Source organism: Megascapheus bottae, chromosome 21 (genome assembly GCF_031878675.1).
Source record: "Megascapheus bottae isolate mThoBot1 chromosome 21, mThoBot2.hap1, whole genome shotgun sequence".
NCBI classification, from domain to species: Eukaryota; Metazoa; Chordata; class Mammalia; order Rodentia; family Geomyidae; genus Megascapheus; species Megascapheus bottae.
In genome coordinates, this window is record NC_143529.1 from 3,327,342 (window position 1) to 3,353,814 (window position 26,473).

A 26,473-nucleotide genomic window follows, 5' to 3' on the forward strand; every position below is an offset into this window, starting at 1 on the left:
TTTTATTTTTCTATGTAATTTAAGTAGTAAGAAAAATATTTTGAGGATTAAAAGAATTGCTACTTTGTAAAATTTGTCATGGATTTTTGTGAAATCCATAGAGATAATTAACCAACCTACATTTGAAAATCCTTAGGACTAAATTCTTACTTATTTATTTATTTTTCTGGTGCTGAGGCTTGAACTCTGGGCCTGGGCTTTCCCTTAGCTCTTCAGCTCAAGTGATTTGCTTGTAATTTTTCTTTCAGTAGATTGTATTTGGAAAGATGTATTATTTTGGGTTTCCTTTTGACATCTAAAAGTATTCTAGGATAGCAAGTGTCAATTTTATGTGGGCTCAAGAGATAAAACTTGTTGATCAGCATATTTGGAGCAGGTGAAATTTTGATTATAATACTTAGCCACAGCATGAAGATTTTAACATTTGAAACTAGTATTATGAGTGATTAAAAATACTCTATTGCTCTGGAATTTATTGGTTATGAAATGTGAGTTCTGACATTTGTGTGCATTAAATAATTTTTAAATCAACCCATATAACATCTCTATTACCTCATGAAGTATGAAAAGAATTATTATTAAAGTATAAAGTACATAATAGGTCATTATTAATTATAGTCATAATACTACCTGATAGGTCTCTTAAATTTATTATTTTCTTTTTTGTCTAACTGTAATTTTATATGCTTTGTTCAATATCTTCCCTAGCCCACATTCACTTTTTTGTCCTTATCCCTAGTAACCACCATTATATTCTCTCCTTCTATGAGTTCAGTATTTTTAGATTTCACACAAAAAAGTAAAATCATATAGTATTTGTCTTTTTTTCTCAATAATTGATTGTGTATGATATTTTTATCTCATGTGTTGGGAATAATGCTCCAGTGAACATAGAAATATACATCTCTTCAGTATAATTATTTCATTTCGTTTGGGGGCCAATACAGAATAGTAAAATTGCAGAATCTAGAATTCACAATTTAAAATTCATGTTGCTTCTGAATAATGAAAGCCAATCCTGGTGCTTGAACTCAGAACCTGAGCACTGTCTATAAGCTTGTTTTGCTCAAGGCTAACACCACTGGAGCCATAGCACCACTTCTGGCCTTTTCTGTTTAAGTGTCACTGAGGAAATGAACCCAAGGCTTCATGCATGCTGGGCAAGAACTCAGCCACATTCCCAGCCCTAAGTCTGTGAGACTCTTACCTCCATCCGGTTAACCATAAAAGTCCAGCGGTAAAGCTGTGACTCATGTGGTAGAATGCTAGCTAGCCGTGAGCAAAACAGCTCAGGGACGATGCCCACACCCTGTTCATGCTCCAGGATCAGCACCCCAAAAACCATCAACAAAACACAATTCCTCCAAAAAAATAAACTTGTGTTTTACGGATTAAAATTTAGAACAGGGGCCGGGAGTTTGGCCTAGTGGTTAAAGTGCTTGCCTAGCATGCATGAAGACCCGGGTTCGATTCCTCGGTACCACATACATAGATAAAAGCCAGAAATGGTGCTGAGGCTCAAGCGGTAGAGCTCTAGCCTTGAGAAAGTCCAAGGACAGTGCTCAGGCCCTGAGCTCAAGCCCAGGACTGGCAAAAAATAAATAAAAATAAAATTTAGAACAAAACTTTTTCTGAGGTTGTTTCTAATATATGCGTTTGAGCATATCATTATTCAGACTCTTTCATGTTCTTGTTTGGCTGTATGACTTTCTTTTAAAACATTGTTATGGTTGAGTTGATATACAGAGAGGTGATAGTTACATGCATCAGGTAATGAATATTATTTATTTATTTATTTATTTAGCCAGTTGTGGGGCTTGAACTCAGGGCCTGAGCATTGTCCTTGGACGTTTCTCAGAGCTGAAGCTCTACCACTTAAGTCACAGCACTACTTTCAGCTCTTTTCCATGTATGTGGTACTGAGGAATCGAACCCCGATCTTCGTGCATGCTAGGCAAACACTCTACCATTAGGCCAAACTCCCAGCCCCATGAGTACAATTCATTTTGAACCATGTCTCCCTTACTGGTTTTTCCCTCCTGTCCCCATCCACAAGGTATCTAGTTTGTTTTCTACATAGTGTTCAGTGAGTATCACTGTTCATCCCTGTTCCACCTTTTATGTACCCTCCCTTACCTCTCATATATAAAAACTACCAAACAAGACAGAAGGAAGAGAACAACAGTGGCAATATAAACATCTGACATAGCTATTGAGCCTTCCTATGCATATCCTCAGTATGTGCATGCCTAGAGTCGTATATAATTAATCATGTCCCAGTGTGTGTGTGTGTGTGTGTGTGTGTGTGTGTGTGTGTATGTGTGTATGTTCATATCATTTGGTGTGTTTGCTTGTAGATTTATAGTCACATTCTATCTATAGTGACCTCAAATGAGAGAAACCATGAGGCCTAGTTTTCTTTAGCTTTGGCTTCACTTAATATAGTTTTATCTGTCTTTCCATTTCCTTAGGAATGGTATATTATCATTCTTACTGATGGATGAGTAGAATTTCATTGTGTATATATACCATATTTTATTGATTCATTTGTTCACTGAGGGTTGATTTCATATCTTGGTTATCCATGGGAACACAAGAAGTTTGAAACTGACTTTTAACATTTAATTCTAGAAGCAAGCTAATGGTTTGACAGACAACTAATATAGTTCTGCCTTTCATTTCAAAAAACTGTTATGCTTATGTGAAAAGAACTTATGCAAATAAGAAGGTGGTATTTAAAATATAATGCTGTTGCTCTTATATTTTACAGATAAACCACACAATCCTATGGTAAATGCTGGAGCAATAGTTGTGACTTCATTAATAAAGGTAAAATGTTGACATTTCCTTTTAATCTAGTAACAGTTTTTGATAATTAAGACATAAGGCTGCATCTTGGAATATTTATGTAGGACTATGGGAAGTTTTCTGTGCATTAAAGAAGTAATCTTGTAGTGTAGGTTTAGAATTTTAATTTTACAAATAATGCTCTGCTGTTGTAATTTTGAGGCCAAAGTGAAAAACAGATGACTCATTGTAAATGCAACTTTTTATTTACCTTTTGACTTGAAGATCTGGCAAAGGTTTAAGAAGATTGTTGAATAAAAGATACAGAGTTTTTAAGTTTTAAAATGTTTTCTTTTCGTTTTGGCTCTTTTATAATGAACAGATGCTAATTAAAAGGTTTACTATCTACTTTGTTATTAGCATGTATTAGAGCAAATTTCTAATTAGGTTTAAGATAAAATACTTTTACTGACTGAAATATCTTCAAGTCTTCTACTCTCATAGTTTTCATTTTGAACTTGTTTCATTTGTTAAATTTAAATCATGTCATTACTAAAGGGAATAAAGCCTATTCCAATTATTAAGTATATTGTTTTTGTTAATGCTTTGATATGTGCAGTGTATGTTGATTTTTTTTAATTTGGTTTGCCTTAATAATTGGAAGCTCTACTGTTGTTTTGAAATAAATGTTTCAAAATGGTTCTATTAACCATTGTTAGTAAATGTAAAAATTTATCACAGTATAGGACCATTTTATAGATTTTTCTATTTTAAATGCCTTTTTTTTTTTGGTCGTGGCACTTGAACTCTGGGCCTGGACGCTGTCCCTGAGCTCTTCAACTCAAGGCTAGCGCCCTACCACTTGAACCATAGCACCGCTTTAGGTGGTTAATTGGAGATAATGGACTTTTTGTGTTTGGGCAAACTTTGAACTGCGATCTCAGCCTCCTGACTAGCTAGGATTATAGGCATGAGCCACTGGCACCCGGCTTCAATTTTAAATTTCTAATTATAAATTTTGTACCACTCTACTGTGTTTGGAACATTTATATATTTTCTTCAGTAAACTTGAGCCTGTTTATTCCAAGCCAGAATAAAATATAACTGTTAGCATTGCAAATTCATTACTGTTAATGGGGTACCCTAGCTAGATAATGCTTGAAGAGAAATTACAGCTTTGGCCCAATTTATGTAATTCATACACTAGAAATTCATATTTAAAAATAGATCTTATGGCCAATTATTTGAAAGTATGACTGAATTTAATAGGCTGAAGACATTTTTTTGTTTTTCACTTTAAGTTATTGGCAGCCAGTTTACATAGAAACAATTGTCATTCTCAGGTAAAAGAAACTATTGTAGAAAATTACAGTACAATTGTAGAAGGCACAGTTCTGCCATTAGATAACTTATATTGAGTATGGAATATGTATATGTAAATGAGCTCTTATCATTAAATTCAATACATATGAGATAGTTTCATTAATAACTCAGATTTGAACATGCAACAAATTAGAAGAATAGTAATTACACAATGTATGTTACTACTGGATTTTCAAAATACTAGAATGGTTTGGAACCATTTTGGGGTTTTTCCAGAATAATGTTCAAGTACCATGATTTTGCATATCATTTTAGGGGCTTGACTGACCCTGTTAAGATGATCTATAGGTCCCAGATGAAGAACTCTAATGTTGTAGAAATATTAACATGGCATACCTATGGTGTTTTCACAAAAGGGGTTGTGTAAATGAGTAATAGAAAAATTCCTTAGCTGCATGCAGTTAAGAATCTTTTTGTTTAATGATTTATGGATTTAACCCACTATACTGGAATGCTGCATGTGGAAATTGCATGTCAGGTCATATCACACCATTTCATTAGTTTGACTTACCATGTTTAGTCATGCCATAAGCCATACTCAACTGTATTAGTATGAGAAACTAGTTTATAAAGCATACCAGACACATAAGTGTGGTTCAGTGTCCATAAGTGCAGAAATTTAACTGAGTCATCTGGTATTTGTAAATTCAGTCAATACTTTTGAATTTATATTAAAAAAAAAAGGCAATTTACTGACACAGTGGTAATGAGCCTTTGGGATCTGGTTCATATTTAAGGTCATTTTTTTGAATATTTATTATTTATAGACTGTTTCATAAGTGTTATTCTCAATTAAAATTGGTACAAATTGTAGGAGAAAGCTCAATACAATCCCACTGTAAATTGCCCTCAAATATAACACTTTTGGAGGGTCTTTTAAAGGAGTCAAAACTTCTATAAATATCTGCATTCATTCTCTGCTAGTGGTATGATTATGTAATATTTATCAATTGATAGTGATGTGAAATTGAAGTAAAAATAATAAGACTATGCTGAAAGAACCCAGTCCTTTTAGTTTATATAACTTAGAAAGCAGATTGGATAAGTTAATAACAGCTAGAATTGACTTTGTGCTGAATACTTTGTTGATTGTAATTCAGTGTGCCATATTTAAAATATTTACCATTTTACTTGGTAAAATATTTACCATTTCACTTGATGACATCTTTTGACTTTAGCATAGTTATGTTGTCCAGAAAAGGAAGAAATACTACTTTAATTTGTCACTTGTACAAAAGATACTGATTTATTGGCCTAAAGGTTGCATCTGTTCTTTAGTGGGTATATTTTGTCACTCTTTGAACATTAGTTCAGTGCCTGCTATCTGTTGAAAATGTGAATTTTGTTTTGTTCATCTTTTAGTTGATCTTAGGTTGTTGTATTTTTATTAAAAATTCAGGGCTTTTTATTATGGTGCCATTAAGACAAGTTTCCTCATGTTACTCTCCCCACCCCAAAAGAAAAGAAAGAAAATTAAGTGGAGTCTTTAGTAAGACTCTTTATTTCATAATTTTGTAGTATTGATATTTTTTCCTTGTAGGATTGGTGGTGATCCTCAGGAAATGGGGGAAGAGGCAGAGCAAATGTTCAAAAGGATTAGCAGATTGTGGAAAAAAGGAGGATTTGGACAGAAGGAACCTGTTGCATAAATTCTTAACTACTAAGCTTATAGAAAAACTCCAATATTTAAAATTTTAAACAAAGCTATATAGGTAAATACCTTTTTAAAAACAAATGTCATTTTATACTTAAAATGCACAGAATTAAAAATACAAGGGTTACTATATACTTCCTCGCTTTTTTTGTATGGGAGCTACTAACTTTAAAGGAATACCTTTATTTTGCTCTGTTTTATTTATTTAACATGTTACTGCTTGATTTTAAAGACTAAAATAAATTTGAAAGGAACACAGTTTTGTGTAGATGACTAACATTATACACACACTTTAAATCATAAAAGTGTTATCAACTTGAGTTAACTCTGTCAACTTGATGGTTAGGGTGGGAAAAAGAAAGCAACATACTAAAAATATCTACTCTGCTTTTTTAGTTTTTGTTTTATACAGAGTAAGATACATGGTCTGTGTTTGTGTCTAGCTTTCAGTTTTTATCTTATAAGTATGATTTGAGGTTTTGAACTCATGGCCTCATGCTTAGTAGCCTAGCATTCAATTACTTGAGCCATACTTGCAAGCAGAATAGCTTGCTTTTAGCTAGTTATTTTGTAGATCCAGTCTCTCACACTTTTTCTGTCCAATTTGGCCTCCAACTTCAAGATAACAGCTTCCTCAACAGCTAGGATTACTAATATGAGTAACTGGGCCTGATTCAAGTATGATCGTTCTAAGTATCAGAAGTGTTTTCAAATTTGAAAAGTTGAGGTTTTGTTTTTCTCATTTTATCTAAACAATTGGGTCACACCCCATGAAAGATTAAGACAAGTTTAGTTAATGTGAATATATAGTTAATTTGGTTATTTACAGTAACCTATTAAATTTTTAAGGTGATTTGACTGGGGAGTAATAGTGTTCTGCCCTTGATATTGGGCTTATGTTACTTAACAAATTTGAGGTGTTTTTTTGTTGTTGTTTTGTAATGAAAGGTAGATTTTTGTAAACTGAATTTACTGGTATTGTTTTTTAGGGTTAATTTACAAAAATACTACATATGGAACATTTTTTAGCTATATGTGCTTTTAATTCTTTTAGTACTATTTATCACTAAAGCATTTTCTGTGGCAAAATAAACAAAGACTATTTTATAAAAATCATTTTCAGTTACCTCTTTTTGATTCCTAGAGGATCACAGAGGAAACTATGATCACTAATTTTTAATTGGTTTGTATCTTCATGGATGGAATCAAGTGAGTTATGAAATAACTATTATAAGTGTGCTAACTTTAAATGATCCATATAAGCATCTTTATTAACAATGTGAATTAGTTCATGAACATGTTGGGAAAATGTAACATAGGTACATTAATTCTCTTCGTAGACAACATTAAAAATTTTTTTATTAAATTGTAATTCATAGTTTCAAGTATATAAATTCTTATAATTTGATAGGTGTATTTGTTTAAAATGTGTAATTTCTAGTGTAAGAAAGTTCTTAAACCATAGATTTGCTTTTAAAATTTACTTGGTGTGGAAGGATTAGTGATTTTAGTAGTATATTATGCTTACTTTCGTTTTTTCAAAAAAATTCCATTTTAACTACAAATCAGTGTCCCAATTTTTTTATAGAGCATTACGTCAGACTGTAAAAAACATCTTGGGCACCAATGAAAGACAACTTTTTAAAATACTGACGTCTGGTCTTGAGGATGTGAATCGTAGTAATGACTGGTGAAAAGTTGTGTTCTAGTCCAGGTTATTCATAGTTCTTTGGTTTCAAAATACTGAAATAGGATTTAATTCAAGAAGTTAGTTGTCAGTCAAAGTATGATTGTAATCTTTTTGAAGATTACTTTGTGACTTTTAGCATACATTTCAACTCATACATTTATAAAAATTAAAAATAGGAAGAGAATTCTTATTTCAATTGTCAATAGAAAAATCCACAAATTAACTAAAAGCCAATTACTGTTTCAAAAAGGAAAGACTATTTTTTAAAAATTACATATTTTTTTATCCCTGTAAGCAACACTGCTTTATAATAATGGTGATTGATAGTTATATTTTGGATTTGTTTCTGGTTTATTTATTTTGTGCCTGTTCCAGGGGTTTGAACTGGTCTCTTATGTTTCCGTGAGTTGTCTTGCTCTAATTTAACGTATTACTTTACCCCTTAAGCCATGGCTCCACTTATGGCTTTTTGGTGTATCTCATGTACTTTTCCTGTCTGGTCTGGCTTTGAACAGCAATCAGTCACTAGATTACAGCCTCTGGAGTAGCTAGGATTATAGGTGTGAGCCCCTGCTCCTATTCCTTGTTTTTGTTTTTTACTTGGAAAGCACATTTACTAGTCATTTTTTTGAGTGTGTGTATGTACATATACGTTTCTAAGAACTTTGTCAAGAAGCTTTTTGCTCCAGGGTTTTATAATTGTTAAGTCCCATATGTTTCTGTGGTACATGAAATCTTTTCAAGAGATACAGGAACATATATGTCTTAACTGATTTAGTTTAAATGCCATTTTTAGGATATATAATAAGAGCAAACATTAGTCAAATGCCTTTAGATTTAAATGGGGAAGTTTGGGAAAGAGGCACTCTTTAGTCGACAAAAATCATTTTGCCCTTTTTATACTCCACTTTTAATCTGCTTAAGGCATTGCAGTAGTTTACTAAAAATATGATAGTAGACATTGGTAAATATCAGTTTCTTAAAAATAACGTAAAACTGGCTTTAAATTACTAAGCCACAAAATAGACCAAGAATGTAACCGCAGTCTAGAGTTTGAAATAGATTTTATTTTTTACATAAAACAAGGACAATACATCAGTTTCACAGGTCATCGATCAGAGGATGATAGTTCAGTATAGTTTATTTTATATTGATTGATTAAATAACCAGTGATTAACCAGTCATCCTAATAAAATTCTGATTAGACATCATTTCCCAAAAGAAGGATTTGTGTGTGTGTGTGTGTGTGTGTGTGTGTGTGTGTGTGTGTGTGTGTGTGTGTGCTTTTTTGAAGGTTGAAAAGGCTTGTGTGGCTTAAATGTTGTTACATATTTTACAGCATTAGGATCTATGGAATATTTTGACTACTGCAACAGTTCAATGAAGTTGGTAATTTCTTCTTTTAATTATTTTTCATTGAACAGCTTTGGAGTTAAATTTCTACATTTTGATTTCTGAAATATTATAAGGGAAAAAAACCTTAAAATTGATTTTTGTCATAGGATGCTCATAAGAAAATATATAGATGTGATGTCAGTTAGCTGTTACTACATTATCTTAATTATATTAAAATTTAGTCAATGGCTAATTTTGATGAAATAGTGTTGTGTTATTTCCAGTTACTAATTGTATATATTGATGACTCTTCTTAAATAAGCTGATTTGTAGTGTTTCACCGTACCACCTATTCCCAGAATGAAGCTGGCTTTATTCCGTTAAATAGTACTCTGGAATAGATGTTTCCCCATTATAACAATTTGAAGAATAATGGTTTAGATTTTTTTTTTGAGGGTAAAGTTTTGACTAGTTGTCAAATTATTTAATTTTGCTTTGAATTAGAGATGTATTGTTTCTGTTGGGTGCATATCATCAATTAATACGTTTGATTTCAGATCTACAACTTACTGCTTTGTAAACTTCGCCGAGGTAAAATAAAACCATTTGGCTACTTGAACTGATTGATCTACGTTACATAGGTTATGGGTTTTTTTTCCCCTCTAATGACATTTGTAGCAGATAACATGTCAGAAATAGAAATGATGAAACAATACATCCATACTCTAACTAAATTGATATAATGCTTAATCCACTTGTAGCTTTCTTCTTTTACTTTTTTCTTTTTGGCCAGTCCTGGGCTTAAACTCGGGGCCTGAGGGCAGTCCTTGGGCTTTCTCAAGGCTAGAGATCTACTATTTGAGACTACTGCACCATTTCTGGCTTTTATCTATGTGTGTGATTCCAAGGAATCAAGCACTCCACCACTAGGCCAAATTCCCGGCCCTAATTTTTCTTTTTAAATACCATCTGTCCCTTAGCAATTTGCTTAAAGATAGCACTTTATCACTTGAGCCACAACTCCATTGTAGAGTCTCATGGACTTTACTGTGAGGACTGGCTTTAACTGTGATCCTCAGATCTCAGTCTCCTGAGTAGCTAGGATTCCAGGCATGATCCACTTGAGCCCAGTTGTAGCTAATAACTTAGAAGCTATGAAATAACCGTTACTTTTTTGTTCAAGTATTATTACAAGTGAGGAATAGTAAGGATAGAAGTTTTGCTGTACTTCGAAAATGTGTCTAGAATATTAGAATCATAAAAGATGAGTAAGTTTATAACTCATTTTTTCTAACTCAATATTGGCTTAAAAGCTTTTTTTTAATGTTCTTAGTTGAAAATCATGATTCATATGAACTTACTTCTTTTTAAGGATGAAACTGATTATATGGTTCTTTTTAACTATAAGCAAATTCTATGCTGTCATGAAAGATGAGGGAATTTCAGGGTAACTTGTATTCTGTAATGTAGGATTGAATAAAGTTATGCTGAAAGCTTTGCTTTTAATTCTTTTTCCCTCAACACATGGGTATTAACATATGAAGTTCAAATATTAAATTACTTTAGAATTGTTTCTTAGATTTAAAAGTACTAATGCAATGTATTAATTATAGTAGTAGCTGTTTGAATGTTTTTATTATAATGGCTTATTACTTAACTGTGGTAATGTCTATGGTAACATACTTATATCTCTTATTACTTTTCAGCAAGGAGTAAATAATGCTGAAAAATTTGACTATGTAAGTACATTATAGAATCTTGTTCTATGCTACTTTAAAGATATACTTGTTGTTTACTAATAATCTTTTAATCTTGGTTTATAGGTGATGCAGTTTTTGAATAAGATGGCTGGTAATGAATATGTTGGATTCAGTAATGCAACGTGAGTCTAATTTGTGACTGGGGCTTTTATAGTTTTTGTGCAGATTCTTGTGCTTGAACTCAGGACCTGGACATTTCTCTGAGCTTTTTTGCTCAAGGTTAGCTCTACCACTAAGACACAGCTCTATTTTTCTGGTTTTTGGTGGTGAATTGGAGATAAGAGTCTCATCGACTTTACTGCCTGGGCAGACTTTGAACTGTGCTCAGTTGTGAAATTTTGTTTTCAATGCTGTTATTTCTCATGTGAATACTTGTTTTTATTTTTATGCATGCATAAATATATACCTAAATATATTTGTTTGCAGCATTCTACTTTGAGCCTACCTCTTTTTGATAAACTAATGTCACTTTTCCAGAATATGGATATAACAAGGATATTTGTTTGAAAACTTTTAGGCTTGTGCTTTGTATGCAGTCAGGAGTCCTTACATTTTTTGATACTCATTCTCCTTAATAAGTTGGTTTTAGTTTTCCTTTGCTAGTTTAATACCCCTCTTTCCTTTCCCATGTACCGTATTCCAGGACCATCAGAATATTTGATGTTCTTCAGTGAAGTTTTGTATTCTCTGCTTTCATGTGCTTTTATGGTACTTTCATGTATTTTGTATGCTTTCTGTGCTTTTATGAATGATGCATGGAATGTTTACCTTTGTTCAGGCTTTCCCTTAAATCTGTTAATATAGTGGGATCCATTTAATGTGTCCCTCTTTTCATTGACATTTTCATAGATTCTCCCAGCTGGAACTAAATTTTGGGGAACCAGAGCATTCTAAAAGTGTTTTGTATATTTTAATGATGGAATATTTGAAATTTTCAAAATTAGTTCTTAATCCACAAAATATACCAAAAAGGATCTGAATTCATTTCCATCCTTTCACAACTGAGAAAATTAAAATTGAAAGAATTATCAATTAAATTACTTGCTGAAGGCCTTATAACTAGCCTGTTGACAGAATTAACACTAGAACTGAGCAGTTCTCTTAGTTCAGTAGTCTTGTACTGTTCTTATATATACAAATGAAATTAAAAAATCATACTCTGACATAAAGTAAACAGCAATTTTTTTTCTTTCAGGTTTCAATCTGAAAGAGAAAGTGGAGATCGAAATTTTGCCATAGGATATTACTTAAAAGAAAAGAAGGTTAATTGTTTCTATTTCTAATTATTTTGTTTAATAAAATAAATGTGCTAAGAACTCAACAATAGTCTTTTAAGTTTCTGTTAAGTCACTACTAACAAATTGTAATGGTCGTATTAAGTTGATTTGTGTCTGATAGTACTCACTAGTCATAAAAGCTTGAATTCAAGGCCTACACACTGTTTTTGAGCTTTTGTGCTCAAGGCTGGCACTCTGCTGTTGACTCTTATGTGTGGTTAATTAGAGATAGGAGTCTCACAGACTGGCATTTTACCATGATCCTCAAACCTTAGCCTCTTGAGTAACTAGAATTATAGGCATGAGCAACCAGCATCTGGTTTTTTGTTGTTGTTGGTGGTGGTGGTGGTGTTTTTTTGTTTTTTTGGTTTTTTTTTTTTGGCAGTCCTGGGGCTTAAACTCGGGGCCTGAACACTGTCCTTGGGCTTTCTCGAGGCTAGAGCTCTAAGACTAGAGCCACAGCACCACTTCCAGCTTTTTTTTCTATGTATGTGGTACTGAGGAATCAAACCTAGGTCTTCATGCATGCTAGGCAAGTACTCTACCACTAGGCCAAACTCCTGGCCTGATTTTTATATTTTTAAATGACTGATCCAGTAACATTTTGTGAATTATTAATCAGTTTAGCATTGGCATTTAAGTTGGTGTCTAGAAATTTATATATGGTACAGTTTGGCTTTATTATTTCATTCTTGATTAAAATCATAGGCTATTTTTACTATTTTTTTCAACTGAAATGTTTCATACAATTTAAACTTGACATATTTTATTTGACTATATAGATTTTTTAATTTAATTTTTAATTTTTTCCCTTTTTTTTCAGTGTTTTCCAGAAGGAACAGACATGGTTGGTATACTAGATTTCTATTTCCAGGTAATTTCCTTTAAGTGTATGAATTGTGTGTATAAATAGCCTTGTCATTTTTTCTAGAATACAGGTCTTTCTACAATTTATTATCAGTTTATTATGAACACTATTGCTGTCTCTAATCAGATATAATTTGAAGATTTATAATGACTATATAGTTTTAATTTTCTGATTACCTGTATAGTTGTCTGACTTTAAAGAGGCTTTAATTTAATTAATTTATTTATTTAGCTAGTTCTGGGCTTGAATTCAGGATCTGGGCACTGTCCTTGAGCCTCTCTGTGCTCAAGGCTAGCACTTTACCACTTGAGCCACAGGACCACTTCTGCCTTTTTCTGGGTAGTTTTTATTAGAGGTAGGAGTCTCACCTACTTTTCTTCCTGGGCTGGCTTTGAACTATGATCCTCAGATCTCAACCTCTTGAATAGCTAGGATTACAGGCATGAGACACCAGTACTCAGCAGATGCTTTAATTTTAACTTTTTGGTAATGATAGAGTAGAGATTTATAGCAAAGTATAATCAGCTTGCCTTATTTACCATTTATTGATAACATGCAGTTTTGCACAAGTGCTGCCAACAAAAATTGTGTGTTGGGTTTTAGCAATATTTTTCCAAAAGTAGTCATTTTTCATGCAGATTCTGTGAATCAGATGTATGCTACTTTATCATAAATAAAAGGTTTGGTTTTCCCTATTGTACTAAGAATAATTGCACTTATATAACACAGAAAGCATTATCATTAAAACGAATTTGAATATTACAGAAGATAATATCAAACCCTTGTTTTACAGCATAGTTTTTCCTAGCATCATTCTGCTTTTAAAATGCAACTTTGTGCAAGTTAGGATAAATGTTAGAGTCTCTAACTTTGGTCAATTAAAATAGTAAGGTCATAATTTTACAGTAAAATCATTCCTTTGAGAAATATTGCAGATGTATATAACATACCATATGAATAGGTAATCTTAGAAGCCTGGTGTAATACAAAAAAATAATAAAACAGACTGTTCAGAATTCATCTCTCCATTTTAGCTATGCTCCATTGAAGTGACTTGTGAATCAGCTAGTGTGATGGCTGCAACATTGGCTAATGGTGGCTTCTGTCCAATTACTGGTGAAAGAGTACTGAGTCCTGAAGCAGTTCGAAATACACTGAGTTTGATGCATTCCTGCGGCATGTATGACTTTTCAGGGCAGTTTGCTTTCCATGTGAGTAATTGCTTATTAACCTAAATTTCCTCTAGGAGAAAATTACTCTGCACTTGTTCATTAAAATCCAGGTAGAACTTTATTTTTAAAGTTGTGTATTATTTTTTCAGAGAGGCTTGTTTTCAAAGTTAGTTTGTTACAAATTAGGAAGCAGTGAGATTAAATAGTACACCTAATGTTATTAAAAATTTGGAAACCTAAGTTATAAAGCCTCATTATTTTAGATTTTAAGATACTTCACAATACAAGGTTAGTAAGTACATATACTTTTTCTTGCAAATATCTAGCAATACGATTATTACATATAGCAAAAATTCCTTACATCATAAAGTATGTAGATATGCATAATATCTTTGGTTATAGTCATAAATGGTTTAAAGAAATTAAAGTATTAAAATTCAAACTTAAAATTATACTTTAAGCTTTGTTGTGTATTTGCCACTTACAGAACGTATAGTATTATTTAATCCCATCTTTTTTTTGTATTGTAATGTATAGAGGGGTTAGTTATATTCCCCATAGTAGGTGCATTACTTCTCACACATTGATACCCCTTCTCATGTTTTTATCCTCATTTTCTTTCCCTCACCCCCTCCCAATCATCTGTTTTCCTCCTTTTCCTTTCCTATTTCAAATAAATAAACGTATATACATCATCCTATCTTCTTTTGAAAAATATTTTTTTAAATTTTCAAATGTATGAAAATAAATGTTATTTATTTATTTATTGTGGGTCATGGAGCTTGAATTGACCTGGGCACTGTCCCTGAACTCTTCAGCTCAAAGCTAACACCCTACCCCTGGGCCTGTGCATTGTCCCTGAGCTCTTCAACTCCAGGCTATTGCCTTACCCTTGAGCCAAGCCCCCCATTTTCTAGAGGTTAATTGGAGGTAAGAATCTCAGGTCCTTTTGTGCCCAGGCTGGCTTTGATTTTTGATCCTCAGCTGTCAACCTCCATATATTTCTTAGACCTTTCTTTGTTCGTTTATCCTAGAAACAATTTTCCAAGATATAGTTTCTCAGTTTTCTGGTTGTAAAATATTTTTGAAATAACTATACTTAAAGGTGAAGCCTATTTTAGAACAAATAGAAAAATGTAGCTAAGAAAAATAAATACCTATAATTTCATAGTTTACCTTAGCTACTTTAAGTCCTTAGAATGCACCTTTCAAAATATTTACTGTAGTCTAACATATGCAAAGTAATCTTATAACGTAATTGTTATTCATAATATTATGAATGTATTGGTAAGTATTGATTTACATTTTCACTGTTGAAATTCTCATTTATGTATGACATAATTTTTTAGCCAATCCCTCTCTGAAATATAGCATTGTTATTTTTAAATGTTTGCATGAAAAAAGACTCACTTTACTGAATTATTTTCAGGTTGGTCTTCCTGCAAAGTCTGGAGTTGCTGGGGGCATTCTTTTGGTTGTCCCCAATGTCATGGGCATGATGTGCTGGTCTCCTCCTTTGGACAAGATGGGCAATAGCGTTAAAGGAATTCACTTTTGTCATGTAAGCACATTTTCTTATAAAAATAATGATCATATAAGTTGAGCCATCCAGTGATTTAATTTTTTATTTTTCATAGTTCATTTACTCTATTTTTTTGCCTTAGAGCTTCAATTTGCCTCTATGAGATAGCCCCCATTAGATTATTCTCATAGAAGAGTACATTTGTTTGATTCCTTTGTGTCAATTTTATGATTATAATTAATTTTCAGGGTTTTTTTTTAATGCAATGCAAACCCTTTTAATAATATTTACTTTAAAAAAAATCTACTCACATTTTAAAACATACAAATCATTAAAGCTTTCCAAATGGATGACATTATCATTGATATTTAGTAATGTGTAGAGGATAGAATCATTTTTCTTTTTGTTATCTCCTTCTTCTAGTTGTCTCCTAATCGTTACTATGCAGAACACGTTCTTTTTTTTTAATATTTTTTATTGTAATTAATAAAAGGGTTACATGATATTTGCCAGATAGAAGATGCATTAATTTACATACATTGATACCCTTTCACCTGTCTTGGACCCCATTACCCTCCCCCTACCCCCATCTTGGTTTTCCCCCCTTCCCTATCCAATTTCAAATAACCAAATACAAATATATCCAATATATCAGATAACAAAGTGAGATACTGTAATAATATGATATAACCAAGGGACAGCAAAAGAGATGAGAGATAACATAGTACATTAAGAACAACAATCATTCATTATATGGCTTTTGTTTCAATATCCTGGAGGTCCTTTCAATTAGCATCATACTATATGGCCTTATGTATCAAGGTTTTGCTCTATTGCAAATCTCTGCTAGTAGAGCCCAAGGTTTCTACTGATTATGACAAATGAGGGAAACCATTGAGCCTAAGTTCCTTTGAGTCTGGCTTACTTCACTTAATAAGATTTTTTCCAAGTCTTTCCATTTCCTAACAAATGGGGCGATGTCGTTTTTTCTGACAGCAGCACAGAATTCCATTGTGTACAAATACCACATCTTGTTGATCCACTCATCAAGTGAGGGACATCTAGGTTGGTTCCATATCTTTGCTATGGTAAATAAATAGTGCTGCAATGAACATTGTTGTGGTGGTGGATTTAATTTGTCTTTCTTTCTGGATGATTGGTTAAATGCCAAGTAGTGGAATTGCTGGGTTATAGGGGAGCTCTATGTTTAGCCTTTTGAGGAACTGCCATACTGCTTTCCATAGTGGTTGAGTGAGTTTGCACTCCCACCAACAGTGTAGTAGTGATCCCTCCTGGCCACATCCCCTCCAGCATCTGTTGTTATTAGTTTTCTTGATCCTAGTCATTCTAACTGGAGTGAGGTGGAATCTTAGCGTTGTTTTGATTTGCATTTCTTTTATGACCAGAGATGTTGAGCATTTCTTCATGTGTCTATAGGCCATTTTGGTTTCTTCTTCAGAGAAGACTCTCTTTAAGTCTTTGGCCCATTTTTAATGGGATGGTTTTTACTTTGGAGATTAGTTTTGGATTGATTCAATTTTTTTTTTTTTTTTTTTTGGCCAGTCCTGGGCTTGAGCTCAGGGCCTGAGCAATGTCCTTGGACTTTCTCAAGGCTAGAGCTCTACCACTTGAGCCTCAGCACCACTTCCAGCTTTTTTCTATGTATGTGGTACCAAGGAATCGAACCCGGGTCTTCATGCATGCTAGGCAAACACTTTAACCACTAGGCCAAACTCCCGGCCACTGGATTGATTCAATTTTTTGAGCTGTTGATATATTTTAGATATGAGGCCTTTGTCTGTTGTATGGTCGCTGAAGATCTTCTCCCACTCTGTAGGCTTTCTAGTTAATTTACTAGCTATGTCCTTTGCCATACAAAAGCTCTGCAGTTTAATGCAGTCCCACTATCCAGCCTTTCTCTGATTGTTGTGATTCTTGGTCCTTATTAAGAAAGTTTCGTCCTGTGCCACGGAGGCCTAGTGTATCTCCTATTCCTTCTTGTAAAGTTTTCAGTGTGTCAGCTTTTACCTCCAGGTCTTTGATCCATTTGGAGTTAATTCTAGTGCAGGGTGACAAAGAAGGATCCAACTTTAGTTTTCTGTAGGTGCTTAACTAGTTTTGCCAGCACAACTTGTTGAAGAGGTTGTCTTTCTTCCATTCTATTTTTTTGGCTCCCTTGTCAAAGATTAGGTGGCCATAGATGTCTGTGGTTTAATATCTGGGTCCTCAGTTCTATTCCATTGGTCTTCTGGCCTGTTCTTGTGCCAATACTAAGCTGTTTTGATAATTATAGCTCTGTAATAGAGTTTAAAGTTTGGTATTAAAATTCCTCCTGCGCTGTTTTTTCTGCTAAGAAGTGTTTTTTGCTATATGGGGTCTTTTATTATTTTGCCTTAGAGTTTCAATTTGCCTCTATGAGATAGCCCACATTAGATTATTCTCATCGAAGAGTACATTTGATTGATTCTTCTGTGTCAATTTTATGATTATAATTAATTTTCAGGGTTTTTTTAAATAATTTTTTTATTTCAGTGTATAGAGGGGTTACAGTTATATTCTCCAGATAGAGGGTGCATTACTTCTCACACATTCATATCCCTTCTTATGTTTTTGTCCCCATTTCCCTCACTCCACACCCTCCCCTCATTTTTCTCCTTCTATTTCAAATAAACAAGTAAACATCTATATAATATACCTGGTAACAAAGTGGGATACTGTAACAATATGAGATTAACCAAAGGTTAATTTTCCGTTTTTAAAAACTCCACAAAACATAAATAATTTTTAAAATGCTTTATACTTTATTACCTCATTTTTGTATGCTTAGTTGAATATATTTATAAACATTTAAATATCGTTTTTGAGAAAGTGAGCACTACAATTAAAAGTACCTTCTATTTTTAATTAGTATGCTGTTGATTAGTTCAGTCTTTTGTTGGCATCCAATTCTTGCTTAATATTTTAATTTCTGGTTATTCAAGCATTACTTCTTAGAGTCCATGTTAAATAAGCATTTATTTTCTAGTTCTTCATAGTAAAGAAAATTTAGAGAATTATACTAGATTTCATAACTGTAAACAAATTATATACATTTCAACCAGAATACATACATAACTTTTTTGACATTTGGTAATTTTTTCATAGTTATTTTATGTGGCTTATTATTGTAAATCTTGTTTCATAGATACTGATAATTAAGCTGAGCCCTAAGGACACATCAATGAGTTTTCTCACAACTGTATCTTATTCTGATTCTGATTTTATTCCTGTTTTGATGCATTGTGCAGTATAATTTGCATGCACTGTTGGTTTCTCTGAGATAGTAGTTAATGTGGATAGTGTAGGCATAGTTTGTTAAAATATGAATGTAGTCAGTAAATAGCCAATTTCTTTATAACTCTGATTCTGTATAACTCTTTACAGGATCTTGTTTCTCTGTGTAATTTCCACAACTATGATAATTTGAGACACTTTGCAAAAAAACTTGATCCTCGAAGGGAAGGTGGTGATCAAAGGGTAAGCTACATTATTTCTTAAATTATTCTGTAATATTCTTTTAAGGCAGAGAAAATGAGATGCCTACTTCATAAAATTATAGTATGCTAGTAGTCTTTGCTAATCACAAACATAAAAACTTGTTGACATATTTATACTGGATTACTAGTACATAAATAGTAACTATTGTTTTGCTATTGGAAGTAGTGAGCTTAAGAGCAAGAGTCAGTTTTCTGCTGTTTTGTGTACTATTACTAGAATTGATGCTATTTTAAGATATGTTACATTCAATAAGTCTAAGTAAAAAGAAAACCTTGTTTTACTTTTAATATCTGTTAGATACAATTCTGAGTTAAATCTTCATTTTAACTCCCTGCCTAATTTGTAAATGAATATACAATGAAAAAGGATCACAGAACTAGTGAGATACCTTATGAAGCCTCTTAATAGGTTTTTTTTTTAGGTCATTGCAAACAGTTTGTAGAATGAACATTTAGTGCAATGTTTCTTATACTTGTGAAGTCCTGTTTAGTATACTGTTTGGCTTCATACTATTACATACATTTATTTCTTTTTTAGAGTTGCTGTGAGGAATCAGGACTTAGATTTTTAGATCTATTTAGTTTTGTTTTCTAACCAGATCAAGAAATTTGTGGTAAATTTTAATTAATTTCCTTTGAATCCACATCTAAAATAGCTATAGTAAAATTGCCTATAGTGTGGTATAAAGCATTTATATGTAGAAAATAATTTTAGTACACACTGAATAAATTTGTGTTGATAATAAATTTGTAGTTTCAAAAAAAAAGTAACTTCTGATAAGAGCATTATTCAAAAATCAACAGTTTGGAAACTCGAAGAGTTGTCATGACTAGCATGGAGCAAGATGTCAGGTGGTGGTGGGTGACAATGTTAATGAACTTTAATAACATTCATTGAAAAATACCATTTTATAGCTTGGACCTTTCTTCACTCAAGTGCACTAATAAATTATGTATGTTGCTTGAACAACTAGCATTCCTTTGGACCACTGGACTATGAAAGTCTCCAGCAAGAACTTGCTTTAAAAGAGACAGTATGGAAAAAAGTGTCACCTGAGTCAAATGAGGACATCTCTACAACTGTAGTATATAGAATGGAAAGTCTGGGAGAGAAAAGCTAAAGAAATGGGTTCTAGTTACAGAACGTTTCTTCATTTAACCTTTCAAACATCTTTAGCCTTTTTTGCAAGCTAAATATTTATTTGAGGTTTTGTGTGTGTGTGTTTTTTAACCTTGGGTTCTGGAGCCGTAAAGCTTTTTTTATTTTTATGTTTATTTTACTTTTTGTTTGTAATCTTTGTATAAAGATAGATTTAAAAGTAGATTTGTTAGCCTTCAAATCACTTAAGTAAAGCAAATTAGCTTTATTAACAAAGAAAGCAAGGAAAATTTTAAAAGTTCCTGATATAATTAAAATTTTACCTGTGTAGTTGGATATCCTATTGTCATTTTTTTAGTTTCAACCCACCACTTGAGTTAATAGGCTTTGTCTCATTCTGTTTCTGTTTTAAAACTGGTTAGATGTTGAAAGCATTTCTATGCTAAAAACAGTAACCTTTTGAATCCAAATTTTCTTTTAAAATAACAATAACTTGTAAACTGAATGTATTCATAATTTATATGTATCATTTGTAGTGATAAATTGGCTTTAAATTCTTAAAAATCCAGTGAAAATTTTACCAAACACATAAATAAATGTTTACTTTGCAACTTTTATGGTCTGCCAGAATTGCCATATACAGGAATGTTTTCAGTTACTGAAATATTCCAACCAAAGAATTTCAAATATGAGATAATGACATTATTTCACTTTTACAAAGCTATAATGGTTAGTTACTCAAAAGGAGAGACAGTGAGTGTCTTAAATAGGAATTTTATTTTCATATTATCCACATAACCTTTTCTGTTGTTTATGAATGCAAAAAATTTGTTCTTTAGCCCCTGATAATCTTATTCTTAATTTCATAAATGCTAAATATTTCTTTTGTGATAGATAATATCAAAGTTGTTCTACTTGAACTCTTTTTAAGACTTGACATTTTTTAATTTGGATGAAAATAGTATGCTATTAAAAACACCTATTAAATCTGAATTTTTTGTTCAGTTATAAAAATGGAATATTGAGAATCAAAATTTGTTTTCAGGAGAGCTATAGATTTCACATAACCTGGTTTAAAATTATTATTCGCAGGAATTTTGGTCTCTTGGCAAAGTGATTATAAATTTTCCTAAGACCTATTCACATTTTTTCCTTCTTCCATTTCTTTACATTCTGTGTTTTCCCCATACACTTTGAAGTTTTAGTTAAAATTCATTTTTCAATTTGTAAATTTGGGGACGATTGAAAGGGCAAACTTGATGACCTATATGTGGAAGGGAAATTTTTTTTAATTAAAAAGGTTTTACTGAATAGTTTAGAGACTAATGAAAAGATAAGATAGAGAAAGTCTTAAAATTGAGCATGGAACCTATGGCTCACACTTTAAATCCTAGCTACTCAAGAGGCTCAAATCTGAGGATTGTGATTTAAAGCTAGCCCAGTCTGGAACTTCCATGAGACTCTTACCTCCAGTTAACCACCAGGAAATCAAAAGTAGCACTGTGGCTTAAAGTGGTAGAGCCCGGGGCTGGGAGCACGTCTAGTGGTAGAGTGCCTGCCTAGCATGCATGAAGCCCTGAATTCGATTCCTCAGTACTACATACACAGAAAAAGCTGGAAGTGGCTAACATCACTGAGCACTATTTTTGAGCAAAAAGTGTCCAAGGGCAGTGCCCAGGCCCTGAGTTCAAGCCCCAGGACTGGCAAAGAAAAACAACAAAAAAAGGAAAGTAGTAGAGTGCTACCCTTGAGTGAAAAAGCTCAGGGATAACACCTATACCCTGAGTTCGAGCCCCACAACTGACCAGTTGAAAATAAGTCTTAAGATTGGGAATTACAGTATTGGGAAGATAATTTATTTTGCAAAAGTGCTGGTCAAAAGCCTTTTGGGCTAACTTTAATATTAAAGTTAAATTTTTAAATAATTTTATATTGAGTTTTAAGGAACAAAAATTAGATTTTTAATAAGGATTTTGTGGTTATGTGGGTGCCTTTCAAAGACTTGCCCTGCTATTCTATAAAGTGTCACTGAATTTCACTAAGCTATTTATGATTCATGTAATTGAATTTCTTAGTTGAGAGGGGAAAAAACTATTTTTTAAAAAATACTTTGTGCCCTAAATTGTTGTGGCTTTTAATCTGAGGTTGGTTTTACTTTATACAGTGAAGATTAATTTTTGTATTGTTTGCATATTTTATAAATTTCAAAATTAGGTTAATTTATGGCACTCTTTTTTTTTTGTGCTGGCACTATATAAATACACACTTAGAAATGAAGAGGGTTACCTAGAAGATTATTATTAAGAAGAAGCATCTAGAAATACAGAAAGTAAAAGTGGAAGAAGAAGAATATTGTGAATAGGCCTGCAAACTTAAAGAGAAAGGAAAGGAAGAAAAGCTTTACCAGTTGTAAAGACATTTTATTTCCTTCAGTATTCTTTATACTTTTCAAAAAGTTCTTTGAAAAGTACCTAGTATTATTGGATTTAATATTTCATGCCACTGCTGATTCTTGATATTCAAGTATCTATTTACAAGATAGCGGTTGTTTTTTCTTTGTCTATTTCTTTTCTTTTTGGCACCGTTAACATTTTATTTGGAGTACATATATTCTTATTGTTGTGCATTTTCTCTTAGTGTTTGAATCAAAGCATTTGTGTTGTTTAGCTTTCTTTCATTTGCTTTGTATATTTAATAATGTACCTTTATTTTCCAGTTATGCCTACTTTTGTATTGTACAATAAATTTATTTTAAGCTGATTTTATTGTTTTTTTTTTATAAAAGCAACTCAACATTTTAAGTATAACTAACAATTTGGAATTTGAACTTAGGAAAAAAATTATCCTTCATGAAGGTATTAGTAAAATGTTTACTGAGTCTACTGCAAAGTGAAACTAGAAATAGTTACAAAGGCTTCATTTGATTTTTCTTTAATGCATTGTAGTGGTTGGGTTTTTCTTCTCTTTTTCTTTTTGTTTTTGGAAGGGAGGAACATTCTTACTGGTTGTACTGGAGTTTTTGTAGTAAAGATTTTTATCTTCATTTTTTTCCCATTTGATAAATGCATTTATCTCTTCATACAGGTTTTTCTTCTGAGGAAGAGTATGATTGTTGTTCACTTTGTAACTCATCTGTTTATAGAATAGAGAAAAACCATTTCAAAATCAAATGAAGAATAGTACTGTAGTATTACATAAGAATAAAGTTGTTCTCAGTAGAAATTTTATTGAGTGAAATGAATGTAATAGAGAAATTCACCTTAAACAATTTTATTAAAGGGTTTAATTTGCAGAAGGAGACTTTTATTTCTGCACTGTTTCCAATTACAGTGCAGATTACCAAGACTACATGTGTTGTAGGTCAAACATAGTTATTTACATTTCTCTGATTTGTTACTCATTTCAGAGAAGAGTTTCTAAAATATTTTATAGAAGTTTTACAACTTGGAAAAGGGAAATATTTTTGTTGACATTAAACTTGCATTAATATGGTTTTTTATACATTTCTTTTATGACTGAATTTATCTGTTCATATTTTAGAAATGATTAAAAGCTCTGTATACATACTTTTAATATACCCTATTGATACCATATTTCTAAAAGTACTTAGAAAACTTAAATTTATGAAATATATTGTCCACATTCAAATTGACTTTAAAAGATTCATGCTTCCGATGGTGGTTGTCTCTGGCACCAGCACTATCTCAGAGCAAGAGAATAACAAGATGAGGGGGACTTCAGAAAATGCAAAACACAGAAACATCTGGTTTCGGGTGGACTTTGAATATAAACCACTCTCCAGTGTATATTATAAAGGATTATATTAAAGTTAAAATAATGTACTTCTTGGATTGAACAACTTATGTTGTGGCTTTATGGGATGGCTCACTGTACATTTATGAGAACTTAATTTTTCTTCTGATAGGTGGTCTTGAAAAATGCTAGAAATCATTTTTAAATGATTTTATGACTAGTTCATTTAACATTTTTTCTGTTTGTTCTCTATCATTTTATATTAAAGTGCTATGTGTCCATTATGTAATAAAACCAAAACCAGATGCTGGACATGTAGTATAAGTGGAAATTTAATATGGATTATAGCCCTACTCAGATTTTCATTTAGAGTGGACTTTATTCTCTGGATTTCAGGGGTAGAATTACTTATGAACTTATATTGAAGCTTATCCAAGCTTAATCATTTTTCTTTATTTCAAATTGTAATACATTTTGTCACATTGACTTCTTTCCTTGCCTAGAAATGGAAGAAATTTAGCTGAGTTGTAAGAGGTTCTTTTATTCCTCTCCCAATCCAGTAGTTTATTAATGTGAATAATAGAACATGTTTAGGCATTTGAATAAATTTAGAAAATTACTGTGAGGCCATTAGAGGAAAAACCTATGTAATATAAAAACGCCCTGACAAAACATGATTTTTCTTAGAATTTTAAGTGGAGTGGAAAAATATTTTTTCAAAAGACTGATTATAAATCAGTTGTGGCTAGCAGTAGGGTCATGTAGTATAGTTTATGATGAGTAAATGTTATATAGTGGTTTCCTAATCCAATAACCTTCAATTAAAACATATAGGATATTAATATAGGATAGGAAGGTCCTTTTTTTTTTAGGGGTATAAATTACATCCAGTAATAAAAACACGTATTGAAAACTGGTGAGTAGCTTAAATTTTTCAAAGAACTAATAATCTTGTTCTTTAAAAGCTCCTATTAGAGTGCTTAAGGCATGGTTTGGTAGTAGTACTGGTATCTAGCATATGTGAACACTACATTGGGGAAAAGAGGGACGCTCATATTGAACCTGGTGCCAAATACTTCTGATAATTGATCTAATAATAATTCCAAGTTTAGCTTGAAATCTCATTTACTCATTCTGCAATAATTGATTAAAATTTTATACATAAGAACCCAGTGTCAAAGGGCAATTTTGTATACTTTTAAGGCAAAGTTGTAATATATAAAGCCATGGTATTTCTAGACACAGTATTAAAATAATAAGATAAACATTTCTCTAAATGTTTATCTTGCTTAAATACTTCTCCGTTTTCTCTGATTAAAATGAACTGTTTGGAGAGTTTAACCTTTGGAAGAAAATTATTACTCTGAAATAGCATTTCAGATTACTTCTGGTAATTTTTGGTATGCTTGGTATACTTCTGATAATTTTTGTTTCTGTAAAGAAAATGTTCCATTTCCTGTAGTTTGAAGTTACATGCAAACCCTGCTTTATAATTAGATATGTATACTGTAAAGAGCCTAAAACACAATTGAAACTTTCTTGATTTTTAATGTACTTTTCTTTTACCAGAATGTTGTATTCCTTTTTTTTTTGTGAATCATAAAATTGAGCCTGAAAATAATTTTTAAGGGTTGCCGGGTGTAAACTCTATCCCCCTTTTCCAGGATTCTAAATTACCTTGTTTTCAAAAGTATTTATAAAATGAGCTAATTATATTTTTCTGCTAAGAGTCATAATGCTGCATTTAATAAAGGTTGGTAATGCTAGAAGTGAAAGTTGAAATTATACAGTGGTTCTAAAAATAAAACATTACTCTAGTACCTTTTAACTAAAGCAAGTGGAGCAGAAATGTGACTCTAAAAATAAACATTGCACCCTGACTTAATCTAACTCCAAAGGAATTTTTTAAGCATGTAAATAAAATTTTAAATAAAAAATCTAAGTTTTAGCTAGTTGTTCACTAAAAACATTTCTTCATGAAGGTTTTCCCAAGCACATATACAAGCTAACTAGTTCCCTCATCTTTGTTTTAGACTTTTTGGACTTATACTGTGAGTAGTAGCCTCACAGTAAAGTTCCTAATTTATCGTATATGATGTATATCGTCTTGGGTATTAATGCATATTTCATAGTTGAGATTTTATTGTTTATTTATATTGTTTTGAAATACATTTTTTTCAAGCCTTTGTTGATTTGTAAAATCTTCAGACTTAATCTCAGTGTTTATTGTAGGAGTTTGTAGCTTAATGGGTAGATTGTGTGCTATGCTCATCTCCTGCACTAGGAAGAAAAGAAAGTAGAAGTTTCTTAACTCTTAGTTTAAATTTGCCTCATTTGCTCTAAAAGCAAGAATCTGAACTTTTAAGACGATGATTAGTTAATATAAATTCTGTGTGCATATTGTACATATTAAAAGAATGACACAAATAGTAGCATCGGTTACTGACTACTCACATTTGAACCATTTCATTGCAAAATCCAAATTATTGATATGCAGAATCTTGTTAAACTACTCTTTAGTCCTAGATTAGAATAAAAATTTTATTATTCAAATGTTCATACACAATTAATTTATCACCAGTGGGGTAATAGACAAAGAATCTTGTAGGAATAACACAAAATATAATCTTTAGCTCT

General features: G+C 32.0%; 1 protein-coding gene across 4 annotated transcripts in view; it reads left to right on the forward strand.

The window, feature by feature from the left end:
* The window catches only part of Gls (glutaminase), a 73,069-nt gene that overhangs the window by 25,054 nt on the left and 21,542 nt on the right, over window positions 1–26,473 (forward strand). For 2 of the 4 annotated variants that reach the window (XM_090354494.1, XM_090354497.1), the window contains exons 7-14: window positions 2,771–2,829; window positions 10,556–10,588; window positions 10,673–10,731; window positions 11,805–11,871; window positions 12,710–12,760; window positions 13,789–13,965; window positions 15,356–15,487; window positions 18,872–18,964. In XM_090354494.1, coding sequence (XP_090210620.1) covers window positions 2,771–2,829; window positions 10,556–10,588; window positions 10,673–10,731; window positions 11,805–11,871; window positions 12,710–12,760; window positions 13,789–13,965; window positions 15,356–15,487; window positions 18,872–18,964 — 671 coding nt within the window. Of the gene's footprint in view, window positions 1–2,770; window positions 2,830–9,094; window positions 9,441–10,555; window positions 10,589–10,672; window positions 10,732–11,804; window positions 11,872–12,709; window positions 12,761–13,788; window positions 13,966–15,355; window positions 15,488–18,871; window positions 18,965–19,958; window positions 20,322–26,473 lie in introns of those variants that run through there. The other 2 variants (XM_090354495.1, XM_090354496.1) reach the window with 2 other exon arrangements.